This window comes from Meleagris gallopavo, chromosome 29, assembly GCF_905368555.1.
Source record: "Meleagris gallopavo chromosome 29, MGAL_WU_HG_1.1, whole genome shotgun sequence".
Lineage (NCBI taxonomy): Eukaryota > Metazoa > Chordata > Aves > Galliformes > Phasianidae > Meleagris > Meleagris gallopavo.
The window spans coordinates 5,286,503-5,307,564 of NC_139432.1; the positions used below are offsets into that span (position 1 = coordinate 5,286,503).

The following is a 21,062-nucleotide window of genomic DNA, read 5'->3' on the forward strand; positions in this document are numbered from 1 at the left end:
TGTTTTTTTTGCCCTGGTTATAAAACACTACCTCAATTGTCTCACCCTCAAGTTGACTTGAAAGCCTCACGTACAGTGAACCATCACTCCAATGCACCTAGGCTCCTATCAATTCATAGCCTGAGCTTGATGTCAAGAGTGCAAATTTTGCCTCTACACCTGCATGAGGCTAGATTTCAGACATTTTGTGTCTGATTTGTTCCGCTCTTAAATAAGGGAGATCTTGCTAAAATCAATTTTAACACTGCAACATTTATAAACATGTTTTACGTAAGTTTCCAAGACAATCTAACACAATTCAAGAACGAAACAATGATCTTAGCTTATCTGTAAGTTTTTATTATGATTTTTTTTAAACAACTTTATGAAGACAGGTTCTAAAGGTACAGAACTATTTTTGAAGTTGAACTGCTCGAAAACAAGGAAGCAGTATATTTTCTTTCATAAAAAGCAATATATCTTCTTTGCAGTCTCATTCTGCAGACAGGGACTACTAGAAACAGATTCTTACAGAGCTTATTCTAAGTCGCTAGGATAAAGTGCCTGTGTTTATTATCTCTTCCTTGTTGCCACATACACTCTCAGAAGAGCAACAAAACACTGGCATAGGCTTATCATTTTAAGAATTGGTTTATATTAGGGATTAAGTACAAGTCTTATAGGTCACTTGTGTGATCACATAGTTTAAACTGATATCAAAGTGTCCTACAGGAGTGCTGTTTGTAGTTCTCAGAACAGTTGTAGTCCACAGCCTATGATTATCCATGCACTGGTAACCACAAAATAGCGGTTCTTCATATTGATATACGCGTATCCTTATTCAGGGTATTTAGGCAAAATGAAAATATGAAGATTATTCAGGAATGCAAGTATATTTTAATTCAACCTGAGCCCAGTATTACTTTTGTAAATAAGTATGCCTCCAGGATGTTCTTAAATACATAGGCAGGAACTGGCTGGGATGGTAAATAATGTATCACAGTTTCTCTGAGGAGGTGATATTCTAGATTTTTCCCCTCTATTTAGGTTCTAACCTCTTTGATTTATTTTACACGAATTTTAAGGGACTATTTTGAGATTAGAAATACTAATCTTTAAAGAACAAGATGGCAACAAAGATGGTAACTGTTTCTTTATACAGTAATATTACTTAAGCATTTTCATTGTTAGTAAGTACATATTTATTAACTCTGAAAAAGAATACTACAAGCACATAATCTCTGCATGTTGCTTAGAAATCCATAGTTCTTAAAACAATTACTCAAGTATCAGTATTGAGAAGAACTGTGCAACAGAAAAAGAACTGCAGATCAGTCTCGGGATACAAGGTAAGCATCCAACCCCTGACACTCAAAGCAAGCAACACTGTCTAACACCCACTCTCGAGTCACCACGGCAACATTGTTCTTTTGCTGGATTGCTGCAAGACAAAAAACACAAAGAATAAAACAATTATAAATTAGGCAAAGCAAATTTAAAGCGAGCTTACTGATATCTTCCACAGTGAACTATATGCTTTGACACCTTAAAGGCCTTGATAAAAAGCAAGAATCTAGAAACAACAATGTGACACTACTATTCCTTTTAACAATGCAGGCTGTATTGCTGCTCCATAAAGAATAGATGCTCGGCAAGTGGCCTGGCAGGAAGTTTAGAACACCACAGAATAAACATTAAAAATCAGAGACTGCAGTCCTCATTATCCTTTAATTTAGGACCTAGTGACAGAGGCTCTGTTCCTGTCTACTCAGGCATATGGACCACATGATCTCAATAAGAGAAGCAACAGAAAAATTACTGAGGTGTTCCCAGACTGTTCCTCACTGTTTCAGGGTCTTGATTTTTCTCTTTTCCCAGTACCACTGAAACAGCTGTTGTATTTGCAACATTACTTTCCTGCTCCACTGTTTTGTTTCTCACTAGCTTCCATTCATCCCACAACTCCCACCATCTCAAAGTGAAGTCTGAAACACTTGCACTTTCAAAAACCTCATGGCTTCTTGGAAAAGCCTCTTCACTCCAGATGTCAGTTAATGCTTGGTAACTGTATATTCTTTCCAGACCAAGAGAATGTTGTCCCATCCAAGACTTTCTACTAGATCTTACTAGTCTTCTAATAACATGCTTTTCCACCTTTCATGAGCTTTTAGCAGTCAGAATGGTTTCCGTAAAGTCAATAACATGCAGGACAACCAAGCCTACAGCATACATACAACAGAATCAGTTACATATTGTTACAACAAGCTATGAGACTGTCTGATAGACCATCTTTTAAGACTGATTCTTGGTGTTTTATTTCCATTCCTCTACAAACCTCTCTGATATTTAACTATTAAAAACATTGAGGTGATACTGAGACACTCAACATGTACCATGAAACAATCCATGACAATAAGTAGTTTTACCTTCATAACTTGTGCCCTCCATCCAAGCATCTGGCTGCACAACAACAACAGCAGTAGAATTCTAGGATTCCCAAGATAAGAAAATAAAAGTGGTACAGTTATCTGTCTGTCTTTAAATGACTCTCTCACCTATCAGTGAGTGGCAACAGAGTGATAACTGGGCTGACTCTGCTTCTTCACTTGAGTGGACTTCAAGAGGTGGTGGAAAGAGAATTTAAGTTTCCTCCCATTATTTTTCTCCAGGAATGCTGTGCCTAAAGTTAAGGAACTGAAGTCTCACTTTCCAGTGCAAGAAGCCTCAGTGTGAATTTCCACAGAGATTAGTTACCTGGCCAGCACAGAATTACTTGGATTCATCTTTGACAAACCCATGAAGGCCATGTAACCTTTCAACACATACATTAATTAACATGGTGAATGGTCTGTAGCTAAGCACAACATTCCTTTAACACTTACTACTTTATGGGTGAACAGATGAAGTTGTTTCACTACAGAGGCACCACAAAGCTCCACTATCCATTCTAAATGTCCTGGAGGAGAAAAAAAAAAAAAAAAAAAAAAACACAACAAAAGATAGATAAACAGTCTTACTACAGTGCTCTAGTAAAAGAGAGATAATTTAGATAAAAGGCCTGTTTTGAAGTACAGGAGAATCACCAGAGCATTTTCCTGATGCACCTGCTGGGGATACCCAAAATGAGGGTATCTGTTTTATCTATATCTCAAGTAAGTGCTTTGGAATTACCAGGATAAAGGAGGAACAAGAATATCCAAGAGGTCAAATGTAAAACTCAGTGAATTGCATGAAGTCTTCCTTCATGTTTTTATATTAAAAAAAAAAAATAATAATTCAATAATGGGATTTTCAGTTTCACCAAAACTACCTGTAGTCATATCAGTGAAAGGTCCATAGCAGCAGATCTCAAAGTCTTTAAAGATCTGAAAAACAAGGAACGTGTTAACAGAATACACATACGATATATTTACAGGACAACACTTATGCCATGCTTGTTTCACTGCACGTCCAGAACTGGTTAAAGATCCAGGCACTGTTTCACAAAGCTTAACTGAAGCTTTTAAGCTTTTTTCGCGAGATTCTTTTGTTTTGCACATTATAAAAGAGGGAGAAAAAAAAATAAAAAAAAAAAATCAAGCTTGTGCTGTTGTATACTAATGTTATAAAAAGATATCATCCACTCTAAGCACAGAAAGTCACTTTCATACATGAAATGTGAGCTCTACCAGTGGCACTGAAAATACACTCTATTTGTACAACTCTGTACATAAGGAACTGAAAAATGTTCCAGATAGGCAGGCTGCAACACACCTTGAACAGTCACGGCCAGACAGGATTTTCTTTCCTGATATGCTCATACCTTTTCAGCCAGAGATTGCCTAGCCCTCTTAGGACCCTGGTGGTTTCTGCCATTGATTACATCTCCTTTAACTTCAAAGTTCTCCTGGAACATAACATAAGCAAGCAACCTTAAGTCAGAGACTGAGAACGCTTTCCTGGTCAGAGTTCTGGGTAGAACAAGAGAAAGCTAGGATTGCAGAACTGGAAATTTTTACTTTTCTTCATATACTTGATTTTAAGTGTTTTCAAGAAAGAATAATAGACAGCAGTAATGGAACTTCTGCAGCATCCTACAATTACTAAAGAATCATATATATTATATCATCAGTGAAATGATACAGAAATACAGCAAACAGTATAGAAGCAAAAACTAAGATTTATCAGGAAAGTCTCATTTGATAAAAAATATGAAGGTTCTATACTGATTGTTATCTTCACATATTTAAATTTCAATATCTATTTTATTCCAAGGCATTCACTTAGCATATAGATTAACAACAAATACAGTGCAGTATTTGATAATTTCAGGCCTATACCTGACTCTATAATGAACTATTTTCTGCTATATTCTTCTCTAGAACTTCCATGTATTCTATTTTTCTAAAATATTATGAGGAACAGAGATGTATTTCAACATGAAAAAAACAAAACAAAAAATCCCACAATTGATTTCGTTTTAATCGGGAGGGTCTTCTCATTGCTCAAAGCAATGTGAAAATTTGTGACAAGGTTAACAGCACTCAGTCATTTATGCAGCATCTTCCTCTTTCTCCCCAGGCAGAGAAGGATTTTGATATCCCTTTCTAGGGCTGAGATATTTCTGAGTGTATGGATTTCAGTTCAGAAAGGGGGCATCTCTGCTTGTTAAATATACATAAAATCTGTATTGTGTCATTAACCCAACATTCCCCAAATATCTGTACTTGAAGAAAATAAAAAAAATCCAATCACTACCCAGAAACACACACACACACACACACACACACACACACACAAAAATCCCCTTAAATGGTATCATAACAAAGATGCAGTTTCTTCTAGGAAATGTACTAAATACTGGAACAAGTTTTCAGTAATCACCTTCTACAAAGTTTAATGAAAAATGTATAAAGGCACATGTATAGCTGTGTACAGCTATTAGTTTGGGCAAACAATAGATCTTTTCCTCCATTCTGTAATCCATCAATATCAATAGGAACACTTATTTAAAAAATGTCTATAAGCTGTTCCAAAAATAATAGAGACCCATTATGTATTCAGTAACACCGAACACCTATTAAAATATGACTTCTGGTAAAACTAGAATTTCAGTTTTCACACCTGTTCTGATGTATTAAATACCTAGACAATATTTGAGATTACCAATTGCTTCAATGTAAAAACATAATTCACATACCTGATATTTCACTCAAATTAAAAACAAAACAAAAAAACCAAACCAAAACAACAACTTACCTCATCCAGTATTCTGCCTTCTTTAAAAGACTGAATTATCCCTAAATAGAAAGATTAGAACAGGGCAAATCATTTTATGCAGCAAAATTTGATACCAAGCAACTCAGATTTAAATTAAGAGGGAGAAAAAGGCTATTGGCAGGGAAAGGAAGAATCCAAAGTGGCTATTCGAAAGCAGAAAGAAAAGAAAACAGAAAAGAAAACATTCAAAAGAGAAAGAAGCTTGATCTTACTGTTGTGTTGTTTTGAATATACTAACATATTTAAGATAGGAAAAGATATACGTATATGTTTTACTTGGAACAACAGGAGAGTACATTTGTAGTAGAAGGGCAGAGACTACTTTTCTTCAAAATAACTTATACTCACACTGGTAACTAACTACCCATTTTCTTCCTGCGATACCCAGAAAGTACTTCAATGTCCGTTCACATACCAGCTCCTCATCTGCAGAGCAAAAAAGAGCAAAGCAATCTTTCAGTTTTGCAACTAGTGAAAAGCACCTCAGATACTTTGTACTAAAAGCAAATGAATCTTGCTAAGCAAGGCAAGGGAAATAGCAAGACCAAAGACCAGAAAGGCTCAGAAATTCTAGAACCTTTTTTTTGCTATTCAGTGCAGATAAAAGACAAGGAAAGGCATGAATACTATCACGACACAGAATACTAACTGAGGATTTAGTGCCTAACGTTAGTATAAACATTTATATGACTAGCTGCCTAGGCTCCTCTTCTGCTCTGAGACAGGTACAGTTTTCAGAAGACAGTTCATCCTATCTGTTTTTGTACGAAGGCAGAACAATGTAGCTCTCCTAAACCATATGGTCGTGCTGTTTATGATACACGAGGAGAAAAAACAAAAATAATTCCATTTATGAGGAATAACAGGACTTTCTGGCTCCCTTTTTATGTTAGTTTTTAAAAGCAGTAATGGCTCACACAAGCAAGTTTGCATCTAAACATGAGCCATCCAAAAGTGCTTCATATATAACAGAATATAGCGTACCCGCATTCAGATTTGGCTCAAAATATTTTTTTCTAGCAAGTTTTTAAAAGCACACAAAGAAACAAAACACTCCTTCCCTGATTCGTGAATTATAGATTTGTATACCCAAAACTAAATACACAAAATTGTGAACATCTCCTCCTCTAACTTATTTAAATGTATTGCCAAACCATCTTCATGTTGGTTAGTTGTTAGTCTAGTTTTTCACTTGTGTAAATATGGGGTTTGTTCACATCACTCCCAACAAACCTGTTTTCATTATGACATGGGTTGTTCCATCAGTAATGTGATTAGAGAAAGTGCTCTGAGTTTTTCTGGCAAACTTCTGGACCATCAACTGAAAAGTAGTTAGAAAACAAGCAGCTAGCAAAACATGTTAAACAAACAAACAATTCCAGTTCATGGGAAAATAATGTAACTAAAGTTTTTTTATTTGTGTTGGCACACATTGAACAAATATAAATACATTTAATACATATTTAAAATATAAATACATTTAATACATATTTAAAAAGCATTAAAGTTACTTTCTCCTTAGATAAAGCTGCTATGCATACTATTAGCTTAAACCCTGTGAAAGCAGCTATCTTCCCTCCCCCCCCCCCCCCAATATAAATTAGAACACTCCCTAACAGGCAAACAATAATGAACAAAAATCTGTACAACTGAATTTACTAATAGCAATTTTATTTCTGAAAACATTACTGACAAATATAAAGATGTAGGAAAGCCTTTTTCCCCTAATTCACCTAATGTTCTCCACTGTACTTGATCATCAGACCACCAAACACTGTGAGTAAATACTGAAAGGAGAGCAGATTGTTTCATTCCTTATGATTACATTCTTAAGCTAGGTAAGTTTCAGAAAAAACAAACCCAACACTGTATGCTTCTTTTACTAATTGAAAATTAATTCCAAAAGCTGACTGAACTGTAAGTTTAAACAATAGTGGGTCAGAATTGAGCAATATGATTGCATTAGAACAATATGGTATTTATGAAGCTGACAAGTAGATTTTTATGATCTTTGCATCTTTCTTTAGAAATTTTTAGAAGAGCAGGCATTGCAGCATTCATCTGCCGAAATGCTAGAAATTCCAAAACATGTTTTGGAATACTATTTTCCTCCTAGACAGTAGAAAGTCTCCTAAAATATTCAGGCTTCTCTAAGCTTCATAGTGCTGTTTTTAGGCCTCATTTTTTTCTTTTTCTTTTTTTTTTTTTTTTTTAAAAAGGAGTGTCCAACCAAGTTTGATTGGTTACCATAGTTACAAACAGTAAGTCCTGTAAGATTGGTTTCCTCTATAGGATCTAATCTCTAAATTGAGGACTACAGCGAGTCTCCAAACATTCCAAAATATACTCACATGTTCACTTTGGTTCAGACCGGATGCCACAATTGACATTTCTGTCCTGTAAGTTGTACCTGAACTTGCAACATTTTCTTTCCCAGCTGCATTGTGCAGTACAGATGTAGGAAAACATACATTTCTCTTTGATTCACATACTTGAACATTGCTTTTGTTATCACTCTGAGCTACAGCGGAATTATTTGTTGCTTCTGCAGTTTGAGGGCAAGGGTGTTTTACAGAGGAGGAAGAGCTATTTGGATTCCTGGTCACATTTCCGCAGAGAACTGGTAAAACAGATGCCTTACTTAGCTTGGTCTCAGAATCATGCTCAGACACATTTTCTAGAGGAGAAGGGAAATACACCTTTAAATAATTTCACGTATCTTTCATTCATGGTAGAAAGCTGTTGTGTCACCTTTTAAATTTGCTTGCTTATTGTTCAGCATTTCAGATATTGTCATTTACAAAAGTAAGATTTCAGTTAACATATCAGGTGGCTAGAGCAGAGTATTAAAACAGGCCAATAGCAAAATTGCACTATTTAGTGTGTTATATTAAATACCACGTTACCATATCTGCGTTCACAAGCAGTAGAAGGACATTTATTTGACAGCTAGAAGGTGCCCGTAATTTGTGAGAAACTGTCAATAACTCTAATCAATTTAGGCTTTTATGAGCCAGAAATCTGTATTCTAGCATAAAAAAAAATTGCATTAATTTTCTATTCTGAAGTAAAGTAATCATTACTAATCATTAATTTGTTGAATTCATTCTCCAGCATTTTATTTGTAGTTAACTATAATAGTTTTGCTTACTTGATTTAGCAATGTCACATTTCAAAATCTGTTCTATGAACTGACAGAGTATTCTCATACTGCAGTAAAAGTCATGCAATTCAATGAGCCTTATTAACTCAGTGTGGATTAAAGACTAACCAACCAGCCTCTCAGTGTTAATTACACTGTGATTATTTTCAGCTTAAAACATTAACAAGATATGATAGCACAGTAAAAACCATACGCAGTAAAGGCATGATAAGTCACTAAATGGCTTTGAATTCCATGTTTTCCTTGCTATTTACCCATTTCTTGTCTCATCTGCTCCATTCCAAGCGTTCCTCCACTACTGGCATATGGCAGTTCTCTGCATAAGGGCAATACCTCAGTATCCTGACTTCCATGCTGCTTTAGCACTGCTTCAAGTACAGCCATTTCTTGTTGTAGCTTTTTTAGGTTATTCTGCATAGCATTCTTCTGCTGCAAGTGATACACGATTGTGCCAATGTTAGCAAACTCAGTTTTAAATAGTATGATTAATTTTTTCAAGTGTTTTGTAAAGTATTAGAATAATTTTGAATTACTTGTTACTACCTGCCTTAAAAGGCAGCTATAGCGTTTTTAGCATAACAAATAACGAACACATGCTGTATTAAAACAAAATATTTGAGAAGAGATACTGTGCTAGATAGACTTTTCAATGAACAGCGCTTTAAGTTTTATATACGTATTATTCCATAACATTCTGATATTGAATGTTTTTTTAAATCTTCACCCTTAAAAGGTAAAGACTTTATGCCTCTAAACATAAGGACTGGATTTGCTGGTCTATATTATCACCAATTATTGTAAGTAACCATCAAAAAAAGACAAATGTAGGAAAATCTGAGGCTTCCAGCATTGGTCAAGTATGGAGATTTAACAACAAGCATCTCCTCCAATTAAGCACTGTAATCAATATCACATAACAAGTTACATCCATTAGAATGTAATGTCACCATGGAAAATGGTAGGAAAAATAATGGCATAGAAGCAGTTCTACAGTTATCAAGCTATCAAGCAGCTGACTTGGCAGCTTTTGCTTATATCCTAGAATGCATACTAGCCAATTATACTGAAAACATATGTAAACTGCTTCTGCAATGCTGAGCACAAACTCACCTGTGTAGAAAGAATTTCACCCTGAGAAAATGGTTCATGTGAATCCTCTACACGACTTGTTTCACTGTCATATCCAGATGCTTCACCTTGAAGGAGAGGAAAGAAAACCCAAGTTAGAAGAGAAAATCCAACAATAACCATCCAGTTTCTCTTATCACACAGACCTCTTAGCCAACTGTTAACTGTAGAGATAAAATGAGAAGGTTGGTAAAGGCTTAAGTGAGAAGCAAAGATCTACTTCAAGTGAACATTCCAAAAAAATACCATGCCACAGGTATGGCAAAATAAGCAGAAGTCAAGGTAAGTGGTTTTAACAGTAATGAGAGTTCTAAATATTTAAGTCAGAAAAATATCAAAATAATTACTTCAGAATTCTACAGCCAATTTCAACAAACATTTCATCTGCAGTAATAGCTTAGGTAGACTCTATGAAACTATGCTGATAGATCCAAGCATTGCCATTGCAATAGCAACATTAGTATTTCCAGTCAAAAATTAACTCCCATCAGACAGATTCTAGCTGTCCTCTGAGGCCTGGTCTATTCATTTTTTTCCCCAAACAAAGAATTTTACCACATGAATTTTCAGGAAATCAGTCACCAAGGGCTGATTTTTTTCCTGTTCTGTTTGATTGTTCATAGTTGATACATTACTTTACAAAAGTAAGCCCACAAAGTTCCCATGCAAACATCAAGAAGCCAATGATATTACTAACACATCTGCAGAGATAAAAATCTTGGTTTGTACCTAGGTTTGCCCCCATATTTGGATCTTCCTGGTATTCATCATAGGAGTTATTTTTTCTTCTCTTCAGCCCTCCACTGCTACTATGAAGAGCTTCTTTACTCTTATTTATGTTGCTCACTTGTGTTAAAGTTTTCCTCATCTCATGTGCTCCATCAACCGATTCTTCAGATATGTTGGACTGGGAAGAAAACAGGTTCACAGAGCATTCTGACTCCTGGCTTGGTGAAACACACTCATTGCTTAGGGCAGCTTCAAGTGTTTTCTGTTCATTATTTTCATTAAGACATTCACTACAAGGCAACATGCTGGGATTTGCTGAAGACCGTACCACAGATGTCACCTGTTTTTTGATCTGCAAAGGTGTGCTTACTGATTTGCCAAACATTAATTCCTGAAAACATGGTAAATCTTCATCCTCACTAGATTCTTCATCTGAAGATTGCAGTTTCTGGGCTCTTCTCCGAGACCTCTGAATACCTTCAGATCTTGGCTTACAGCTAACAACTGAATCATTTACTTCTTTCATCAGGACAGCACCACTTCTTTTTACAAACACAGCAGATGTGTCTTTCCTATTAGTTACATAAAAACTGGTACTATCTTCAGTATCATTGTCAGAGCACAGTAAGCCATCAGGGGTTTCAGACAGATCTGTAAAATCACTGCGGCCTTTAAGAGATTCTTCTAGTACCTCTCTAACTAAATACTCTGACAACCCCGTGTTGACAGTTTGGATTACTCGCTCTTCATTGCCCTTTACCAGACTTCTCTCTTTTTTGCTACTTTTTTTTCCAGTGACTTCGCAGTTGAATTCAGCTGGATTTTGTTGGTGAACTGTAGGGCAAACCATTGGACTGGGCTGAAAATGTTGCATTGGTTCTTTGCCATCAACAATTTCAGCATTTTCCACTTGATTGCTCTCTGAACTGAAGTATGTTTCACTGACTGTGTTCAGGTCTGTTCTTTGGAAAGCACGCTCTTCTGTATTACTCTGATCACTGAGATTTCTATTGCTTCTAACAATATTCCCATGATTTGCAACTTTTAAAATATCTTCTTGATGCTCTGCAGCATGCACACATTCAGCACTGCTGACAAAGCACGACACAGGACTAACACAAGCGGATTCACATGTCTTAAACTTCTCACAAACACTACTCAAATTTTCAGCAGTTGTTTTCTTTTCTTGTAAATTTTCTGTCATAAAATATTTACTACATCTTTTTTCTACCTGATCAGGACACAAAGTATTCAATTTTCCAGATTCAACATCATCTGTGGTACATGTCTTCATGGGAGCAGGATAAAGACTAAAAGACTGCCGTTTTGAACTCCTAAATATATTTCGCAGATGTTGCGTGTCTAACTCACTGTCTTCAGCTTCCACGGTCAATTCTGAAACATTTTTAGTGATTGGTGACTTTTCAATTCTGAAGTCCTCAGGAACATTCTGTGAACAGCATCCTTTGTCCTGGGGAAAAGCAGTACATGACCCAGACCTTTTCTCTTCAGTCAGGATGGAAGCAGTGTCCAGAACAGTCTTTGAAGGAGACTGTAGGAGGAAAAGTCTACCTAGCATTTCACCTTCTTGAGAACCTGCTTTGAGTGAAGGGGAATTAAAATTTGAATGCTCACAAGAAAATGTGGGATTGAAGAGACTTGTGTTTTTCACCATGTCAGCTGAATTCTTTGAACTAATCTGCATTCCATTTGCTTCCAGATCAGCACCATTCCAATCAGTGAGTGACGTGTAACTCAATATATCCTGCTGCTTCAAGTCTTTGCACTGGGAGTCGTGAACTAACACATTCCTTTCAACTCCAAAGACAGACCCTTCTGGGCCACTGTCAGAATTTCTTGCTTCCTTAGTTATTCTCATTTCTCCTGTTTCTTTTGTAATCTCTTTAGAAAGTAGCTGAAGTCTCCTGCTGCGTCTGACTTGTCTTTGCTCACAATCAACTTTGTTTGGTTCTTCACTGCTTGGATAGCTATCAATCAGTGGCTCAGCTGGATCAAAGGAATCTGGATTTCTATTATCTCCTAAGTGTATAGCACACCTGGTTCTAGTTGAACGTCTGCATCCTTTTGCTGCAGAACATGCATTCTTAGTGCTCTTCTGATCAGAGTTACTCAGTTCCAGCTGTCCAAAGGCCTTGCCTGACACCTTTTCAATGGCATTTTTCCACTGTAACTCTCCTTCCTCAAATTCAGTTAGTGTACTAACCTTTCTTTTTTCAAGGAGGGAATTCTCTTTAACAGCAGAATTTTCATCACATTTTCTCTTCTCAGCATCTCCAAGGCTGGAGTTGATACCCTGAGGGCATCTATCTGCCTCTTCTAGATCTTTCTTCTCCATGAAGTCTTCAGGCTGAAGGACACGGGCAGGCTTCCTTTTTCGTTTTAGTCCGTCTTCTCTGGAATTATTCAAGCACTCCTCTTCAGCAGCCACATCTTTTTTTGTAGCAGGCAATATGTCTCTCAAGATAGTAGAGGGATTTGATTTCCTCCCTCTCTCGTATGTTTTCCCAAATATTTTGTCTTTGATGCTATATGTTGTTTGTTTTGGCCATCTTTTATTTCTTTCAAACACTGCAAATTCCACAGAATCTACTATAGGGTTGGTCTTCTCTGAAATACATGAATCTTTATCTGATAGAGAAACATCTTCTTCACCTGAAGCATCAGTTGCTTCAGAAGGATCATTCTGGAATGAACTGGAAGATAGAATCTCATTGCTTTTTGAAAACCATTCATTGACTTTCTGAATGCTTTGCTTCAGTCTCTTCCTAGAGACCTCATGCAGAGTTGGACAGTGAGGTATCTTTGGCTGTGGTTTCTCCACAGGAGGTTCTTTTTCAAGTAAAGAATCATTCACGGGTTCATACATTTCTACATCTTCCACACTTAGCACACAAATATCCTTTTCTTTTATTTTATTCAGTCTACTTTCTGAGCCATCTTCAAAGTCAAGCTCTTGGTTTTTAGTACTGCACAGAGATTCCTCTGCATCCATTTCTTCTGCATTATTAGAGAAAGATGTGTAATTATTCTTTAACGGACTGGCATTACTTATTTCATTACACTGTTCTGTGAGTAGGTCTGCATCAAAAACATTTGAAGGAGAACTCTGGCCCTCAACAGTATTTACTTGGTTAGATTTGACATGTTCAGTGATGTTCAGCATGCTTTTCTTGCTCAAAGCTTCCTTCAAGAAATCAGTTTCACCTGAAGATTTATAAATGTTATAAATTAAGCCCTATTTTAAATGCATGAGAACAACGACAGGCTTAATAACTTTTGATTTTAACAACTGCTCGTTTCCCTCCAAAACAAGATATTACACTGAACAAACCACTCTCAAGAGAAAGGTAAAAATATCAAATTACATATGACATACATTCATCCAACTCCTTACATGAAGGACTAGATTCTTCTCTCAATTTACATTATGAGGGATAATATAACAGTTTATGTAGAACAGAATTAGCTTTGCACTTAGATCCAGTTAGTTGTTTTCTTCCTGTCCCTCTACACAAAATATCCACATCGGGCATGTAGTCTACAGGCATTGCCTTATATTACCAGCAGTAGGCATCAATAGAACTACAGAATACAGTACTGCAAGAATATACATTTAATAGTGTGAAAGCAAAATACTAACTTGTGGCTTTTCTTTCAAGCTTTCCTCTCAATATTTTTGTCACTAAAATAACAAACATACCTATGACATCTGGTAAAATTATTTCTTTAGCACCCAGCTTGAGTGACTGTGTATTGCAAGAACTTCCATACTTCTCAGCACTCTTAGGTTCTTCTAGTTCTTCTTTGTCTTCTAACCTGCTGGGAAGGTTTAAGGAGGAAAAAAACCCTACTTTCATTACAGAGGTAACATCCACTATGTTGTAACAGGAGCCTGTATTTAAGTTTTCTCCTTTTTGTTCTTGGAAGTAGCTTTTGGAGAAATCAGGCTGCTGAGTCATGGTTAACCCTTGCTACAACTAAGTTAAGAATGCTGAACTGTTATTTTCAAAAAACAAAACAAAAAACCAAAATCCTCAATAACATTTACTTACCCAGTATCACTTGCCAGTATAAAAAGCTCTTCAGATGAATCAGTGCCTAAAAACAAATTAGCTGTTACTCTTCTTTGGAATGATTCAGAGGAAGATTTCTTGTCAGATTCAGTTTTTATCATCATAGAAGTGTGCATGCTTTAGTTCTTTATAGAGATAGTAGTTTTCAAATTTTATCAGTCGAGATTAAGTTCACTTGACTTTAATCATTACAGTTTCTATGTGCAAATACAGCTCTGATATAAAGTTGTGTTATCACATCCATGATATGATGTTTTTAAATACAATAAATACTGATAACAGAGTTAGCAAGAGTTCCAATTTCCAAATTTATACAGAAACAGCTGCCAGCATCTAGAATTTAAAACCAGAAGTCAGAGCAATGTGTCTCAGATTCTTTGCTTGATATTAGCATAAACAAAAAGGGGAAAAAACAAACAAACCCAAAAACCAAGGTAATGAGTACTACCCGTTAAAATGAACACTTGCTATGTTGAAGGAACAGGGAAAGAAACAGAAAAAACAAACCAAAAACAACCATGCACTACATCACATTTCTTGCAGTACTCAGCATCAGATAGAAATGGAGATCTGAAAAGCCAGAACAAGTAGAAATATTTTCTCACATCTCATTCTCAAATATATTTAAGAAACACGGCCCTAAGTACTAACAAACAAGTCTTAGTTTGTAGACAACAGTAGTAATCATTATTAGTAATAAATAACATTTTACTTCCGCAGTTATCTTCTCCGGATCTTGTTCACTGAGCCTTAGATTTTTCCTATATACAATAAACCATGTAAAAAGTACTTTGATTTACCAGCTTTGGTAAATCCATTTAGTCTATGTAATCTCCTTTGTTTGCAATTCAGGTGTTGAATAGAAATTAGTGCTTGAAAAGACTGAATTTCAACACCTTCCATTACTTTGCAAGTGTTAGACATAAACTCAAAAGGTACATATGTACGTACTACAGCTCTTACCAAGCTCTATAAGTACACCTTTTTCAATGCCACGCTTCTGTTTTTTGTTTCTTAGGTAACACCCTTCGACCCTGTTACCTGTAAGCTCTGGATCCACATTAGCTTCCCCCTGACAGGAGATTAAAAAGAAATAGTTATTAATAACAGTAGGTTATAAAAAAAAAAAAAAAAAAAAAAAAAGTTGAATTACTTAAACTGCATAGAGTACGGCTTCTATACAAAATTCCAAAATATCCAATTTATCATACTTGTGTCAAGAGTGGAATTTACTACAAATTCCTCCAAAGCTCCCATCATTAAGTTTTATCATATTTAATATCCTATTCGGTACCAGGTAGATGAAATAAGAAAGATTAATAATTCATCATGAACAGACTTGTACTGAAAAGTTGGGGAGGAACTTTTTATAAGGGCAGGTAGAGACAGGACAAGGGGAAATGGTTTTAAACTGGAAGAGGGTATACTTAGGAAGAAATTCTTCACTGTGAGGATGATGAAACACTGGAACAGGTTACCCAGTGAGGTTGTGAATGCCCCCTTCCTAGAAGCATTCAAGGCCAGGCTGGACAGGACATTGAGCAACCTGTTCTAGACGGAACTGCCTTGCCTATGGCATGGGAGTTAGGACTAGATGATCTTAACGGTCCCTTCCAACCCAAACCATTCTATGATTTTATGATTCTATACACATAGCAATTACCCAAAGCTAAAAAAAAAAAAAATGCCTTTAGGAATACTCATTCGTCAGCCTTATTAAACAAGTTGTTGAGAAGAAAAAAAAAAAAAAAAGCTTTTGAACCTAGTTTTGACAATATATTGCAATAACATTATATTTTTCAAGCTCAACTCATTTTCTATAAACAACACTTCAAAGACAGAAGTATTTAGATGTCCTTATCTAGAATAATATTCAAGCAAAACAGGCATCTGACAGCAAACCAAAAATCATACCATTCGTCTATGTATACACACATTCCAAGTTAAAAAAAACAACAACAACAAAAAACAACATAAACAACAGCAGAGCAATTAAAAAATACATTGCACAAAAAAGTCACCAAGGTATAGCTGTCTTGTCCATTTTCTTTAGCGGATCTTTTCCTGTTTCTGAAACCCTTACTCTGGATGACAGAACTGTTATTACCCAGGAGCTCAGCAGTAGCAGCTTCTGTGGATGTTTTAGGAAAGTGACTGCTTAAAACTGAAAAGACAAAGATACAAAAATAATTCTCTCACATTTTGCAAGACAATACATATTACTTATTCCAGTAAATAATCACAATACTTACATTTTACTCCAGTATCAAGCTCAAATGCGCTGATAGCTTCCAACAGTCCTTCAATTAGCTGCTTAAATCTGGAATTTTCTTTGAGACTTCTGAAATAACACCACCATGTGAAATGTTTCTAAGAAAAATGTATGGGCAAGCTCTCAATAGCTCTCCAAGAATTTAGACTTAAAGAAGGAGCAAAACCGCAAATTAGCATATGAAACAACAAAAAACTGCTGCCAAGTAGTACAACTCCCTAGAACAGCCCAGTGCCAGAATTAAAACATTATCGTAAAGGAAAATTGCCACAATACTTTTCCTCACATACACCTAGCACAAAGAAACTAGTTGGAATGATTAACAATAATATTACCTATACTTAATAGCACTTAGTTGTTAGTAGTAGCATCTTCACTTGTAATTACTTCAAACAAGAAAAAGCTATATTGAGGTAAGGCACTAAAGAGTTACTCCATAGAAATTGACAGTTCATTCAATCAACTTTTTCTTTTTTCAGTTTTCTGCTACAACATTTTTAAGACATGTAACACTACAATGCATTGGAATGTATAGCAATACTAGTGGGGTAGCAAAGTCTTTGGCTGTGGCCAAAGACAGGCCCAAATACAGCAGCTGTGGAATCAGAAACAAAGGAAGAAAACTTGGTCATCTTTGGAAAACTTCAGGTAGGCAGGGATTTCCAGCAAGATACCCTTGCCTCCACTGCCAACCCTTAAACAAGGTCTGGGAAGGGGTGGATCCTGGCTACACCCCTTCTGGTCGCTGAGGTGCATTGCATGCACCTGAGCTCCTCTGGGTTAGCCTTGTTTTCCCACCAGGTAATCAATCACTGTCTCAAGCCATGACTTAGCATTTCTGCTACAAGGCAATAATTCACCTTTTCCTTAGAGAAAACTTCTCATCCCCAAGTGCACTTGCAAAGATGCATTACCTCTTGGTAACTTCAGTCTTACACAGAGGACACTGTATTACACCCTTTTTCTTTTTGCTGAGGAGTTTAAACATGCAGAACCTAGAGAAAAAATAATCACAATGTACCACTTAGTAGATATTCTTCCTTATTACTCTGAATGCCTCTATTCTTGTTCTAATGTTAAGATGAATTCATTGATCCACTCTGACATATCTGTACAACTGCAGTTATTTCAGAATGGACTTTCCCACTTTCGAAATTACAGAGTAGGTAATCAAAACGCAGTATACATCATTAGCAGTGATGAGAAGTATACGTGGAGAATAAGAACAGGTTGACTAGGCACGGTAATTTAAGTCTGCAAACCTACCTGCAGAATATGTGATCACATTTTGTTGAAACTGGCTCTTTTATCACATCCAAACTGTAGAAAGAAAAATGAAAAAGGAAAACGTAACTTCTGTGTTCTTGCTTAAAAATAGCAACAGTACAAAATTCAGAAATACAATCATTTTTGTGGACTTTAAAAAAATCTTTAGAAAAATATCACAATGGGGAGGAGAAATAGACCAGATTTGATCATTTCCCATTTGAGAACCAAGCACAGTATCAAAATTGTTATTATATGAAACAGATGTTATCAACTGTTCCCCACAATCTTCGCTTTTCTCTGAGAAAGAGATCGCATTTTCTAGAGACACTATTCAGCAAAGGAGGAAACTCAGTATTAGAACACTAACAGATTATTTTTCAACAGTGACCTCCTGTGTCAAGAGCGAAACACAGTGTAAAGCTGAGGTTCAGGAGTCCACTGGATTCCTACAACATTTATGTGAATCAAATCCACAGATACATTAATGTGAATAATATTTAGGTTGTTTCCCCCACTTTTTCTATTCTAAACCCACTTCAATCTAGTACAATGTGAAAATTAATGTTCAACTTTATATTACGGCTTTAAAAAAAGCTTTAATCAATTCACTTGCTGACCTCACCTTAACGCATAATCTACCTTGAACACACACTAAAAAGTTATAATCTACTACATTACCAGCTGTAGTTATGTTAGAAGGTTCTCCTAAGTTTTATAGACTAGGAATATACATGAGGCAGTTTCTCTGTGACTGTTCTGTCTACAACTCAGCAACACGTATGTAGTTTATATAATGATTCCAATTAAAAGAATACAAAAGCCTAATTTGGATAAAACCCACAAAGGCAAATATAACATTACAGCCTAACATATAGGTTTACTTTTTGCTATTAGGCAAAGTGTCAAAACTAGCTTCAGCATTACTTTGGTATGCATTATTCATTCAATCTCACTTAGGCATATTTTGGAACATTTTAATATTTTAATTGCTCTAATTAAAAAAAAAAAAAAAGGAAAAGTATACCATTATGCCTAAAGAACAGCAGATGAAGGAAATGGTTTCAGTTTTAGCTCTTGTAACGTTATTTTTTCTAAGTCAATTAATAGAAAAGCCACCCATTCAATGGCAACATCTCAGCAAGAATCCTGCTGCCTCTTCAGAAGAGTTTGGATGCAAGGTCTTTGTTTTTCTTTTTTTTTAATAGACATTCTATGTTTTCTACTCTGTGGCTTTATAGATGTTACCATCAACAAGGAAATTATTTTACATTTTTGCCTTTGGAGAAGCAAATGTTAAATTCATCTGGAAAGATTAAAGGATTTAAAAACATTTTCCACCACAGACAAAATAAACGTAAGCAATTTTGTTCAACAGATGCAAGTCTTTTAAAGGACTATCATGCATCCTAAATAGCTAGGCTTGAACTGAAACCTCTGCCATTTTAGTATTCCTCTGCATTTAAATAACTATGAACTGTGCTTAACTTTTAGAAACAAATGACAAAGCATGCAAAGCATTGCTAGCATGCAAACAATGCTCTAATCAGCTAATTTTTTTCCCCCACCTGGATAGAGCACTGATACTTCTAGGTTGTAAGAAATATGTATAAGAAATATTTAATGGAACACGCAAACAAAATGTACCTCCTGCCACAAATTTACTTACTTATTAATATATTTTGTTTTAAGAACACTATTCTTTATGTTTTCTCATGACCGTGGTATTGACAAAATATTTGAACAGAAGAGAGAAAAATAAAGAGCACGTTAATTATTTTAATGTCTACCAGACTGGACACTCCAAGTTCTTCTGCATGGCTGAAAGCACATTTTGCACATCTCCAATGGCAATCACTGACAAGTCCATCCTTCAGACATCAAAACACTCTACAAACAAACAAAAAGTATTGTTTCGGATCTGTTGCATTTGATCATGCTTTCTCCCATGTGGCTTTCCCAAGATACATAAAACAACATAGGCCAACTGTATCCTGGGCTGCATCAACTTAGGGATAGGTGAGGGAAGGGATTGTCCTCCTCTATGCTGTCCTTGTGAGGCCACATCAGCAGTACTGCATCTAGGCCTGGCAATCCCAGAACAAGACATGGAGTGAGCGAAGCAGATCTAGAGAATGCCATAAGGATGCTTGGAGTCTTGAGCATCTCTCCTACAAATACACACCAAAGGAGCTGGGCTTAATCAGCCTAAAGAGAAGAGGGAAACCTCACTGTGGCCTTCCAGTACTCTAAGGGTGCTTACGAAGAGGAAAGAGACAGACTTTTTACATGGACAGGTAGTAGAGAACAAGGCAGAATGGTTTAATATTAAAAAGAAAGATTTAGGTCAGATGTGAGGAAGAAATTCTTTACTCAGAGGTGGTGAGGTCCTGGCACTACTGCCCAGAGCAGTGTGGATGCCCCATCCCTAGAGGTGTCCAAGGCCAGGCTGGATGGGAACCTGAGCAGCCTGATTTGGAGTAAGTCTGGCAGGGGCTGCAAAGTCCCTTCCAACCCAACCATTCTATGATTCTCTTTCGAGCAAGGCTTAGTTTGCACATTCAGTTGAAATCCATTCAGCCTCATAGCCCAAGGCAAGCCAAATCAGGCTGATGGGAACGGCATTCAACAGAAATTCAGCAAGCGAGCCCACAAGCACGTCCGCGAGCTGAAGGAGCTTTCAAAGCAGATGCAGACACAGAGGAGGCTGCAGGAGCACTTACCTAAAGGACCCCGGGCACCGTCAACACCGATCGGGAAAGAAGAGGTCACCACGCACATACAGCGCACCCTAGAAAGAAAACCAATCGTTTTAGCCACCGTGCGGCAGCATCTCAGGGCTCTGCAGCAGAAAGGCCCAAAAAAGGCCTAGCTCTACTAACCCGCTCGCCTCTACCGTGTCACATCTCGCGCCCTTTCCGTCAATGCAGAAACCGACGCACTAGAAAGCCAATCCTACGCCCAGTTTATATCACGTGGCCCGAGAGGCGCCATCCTATTCGCTCCTTTTCTGGCGCGTGCCGCTCCCTATCAGGCTACAATGAGGTGGGACAGGAAAGAACATGTTTGATTGGTTCTACTGGACGGCCCCCGCTTCCGGAAGAGGAATGGCATTGTAGGAGTCTCGGAAATGCATGCCTGCTGGCGCGGTGCCCACCTACTTATTTCCGGC

The 21,062-nt window shown here is 36.7% G+C and overlaps 1 protein-coding gene across 6 annotated transcripts; it reads right to left on the bottom strand.

The window, feature by feature from the left end:
* Nucleotides 1-318: 318 nt before the first annotated feature.
* On the bottom strand, nt 319-20,884 carry BRCA1 (BRCA1 DNA repair associated). Of its 6 annotated transcripts, none has more exons than XM_085210729.1 (22): nt 20,773-20,884; nt 20,614-20,681; nt 19,681-19,780; nt 17,891-17,944; nt 17,539-17,619; nt 16,605-16,693; nt 16,374-16,516; nt 15,394-15,424; nt 14,332-14,377; nt 13,980-14,095; nt 10,259-13,483; nt 9,512-9,597; nt 8,656-8,830; nt 7,590-7,915; nt 6,472-6,559; nt 5,587-5,664; nt 5,218-5,258; nt 3,782-3,865; nt 3,290-3,344; nt 2,862-2,935; nt 2,406-2,466; nt 319-1,420 (listed from the first exon to the last, which is right to left on the bottom strand). In XM_085210729.1, exons 3-22 carry the CDS (start codon nt 19,758-19,760, stop codon nt 1,311-1,313), a joined length of 5,043 nt encoding a protein of 1,680 aa, XP_085066855.1. In that variant the 5' UTR covers nt 19,761-19,780; nt 20,614-20,681; nt 20,773-20,884; the 3' UTR covers nt 319-1,310. The 6 variants fall into 6 exon arrangements, with proteins under 6 accessions (XP_085066855.1, XP_085066854.1, XP_010722928.2 ...); XM_085210728.1 differs by having other exon boundaries at nt 13,980-14,098; XM_010724626.4 differs by having other exon boundaries at nt 15,316-15,424; nt 20,773-20,883.
* Between the last annotated feature and the right edge of the window lie 178 nt (nt 20,885-21,062).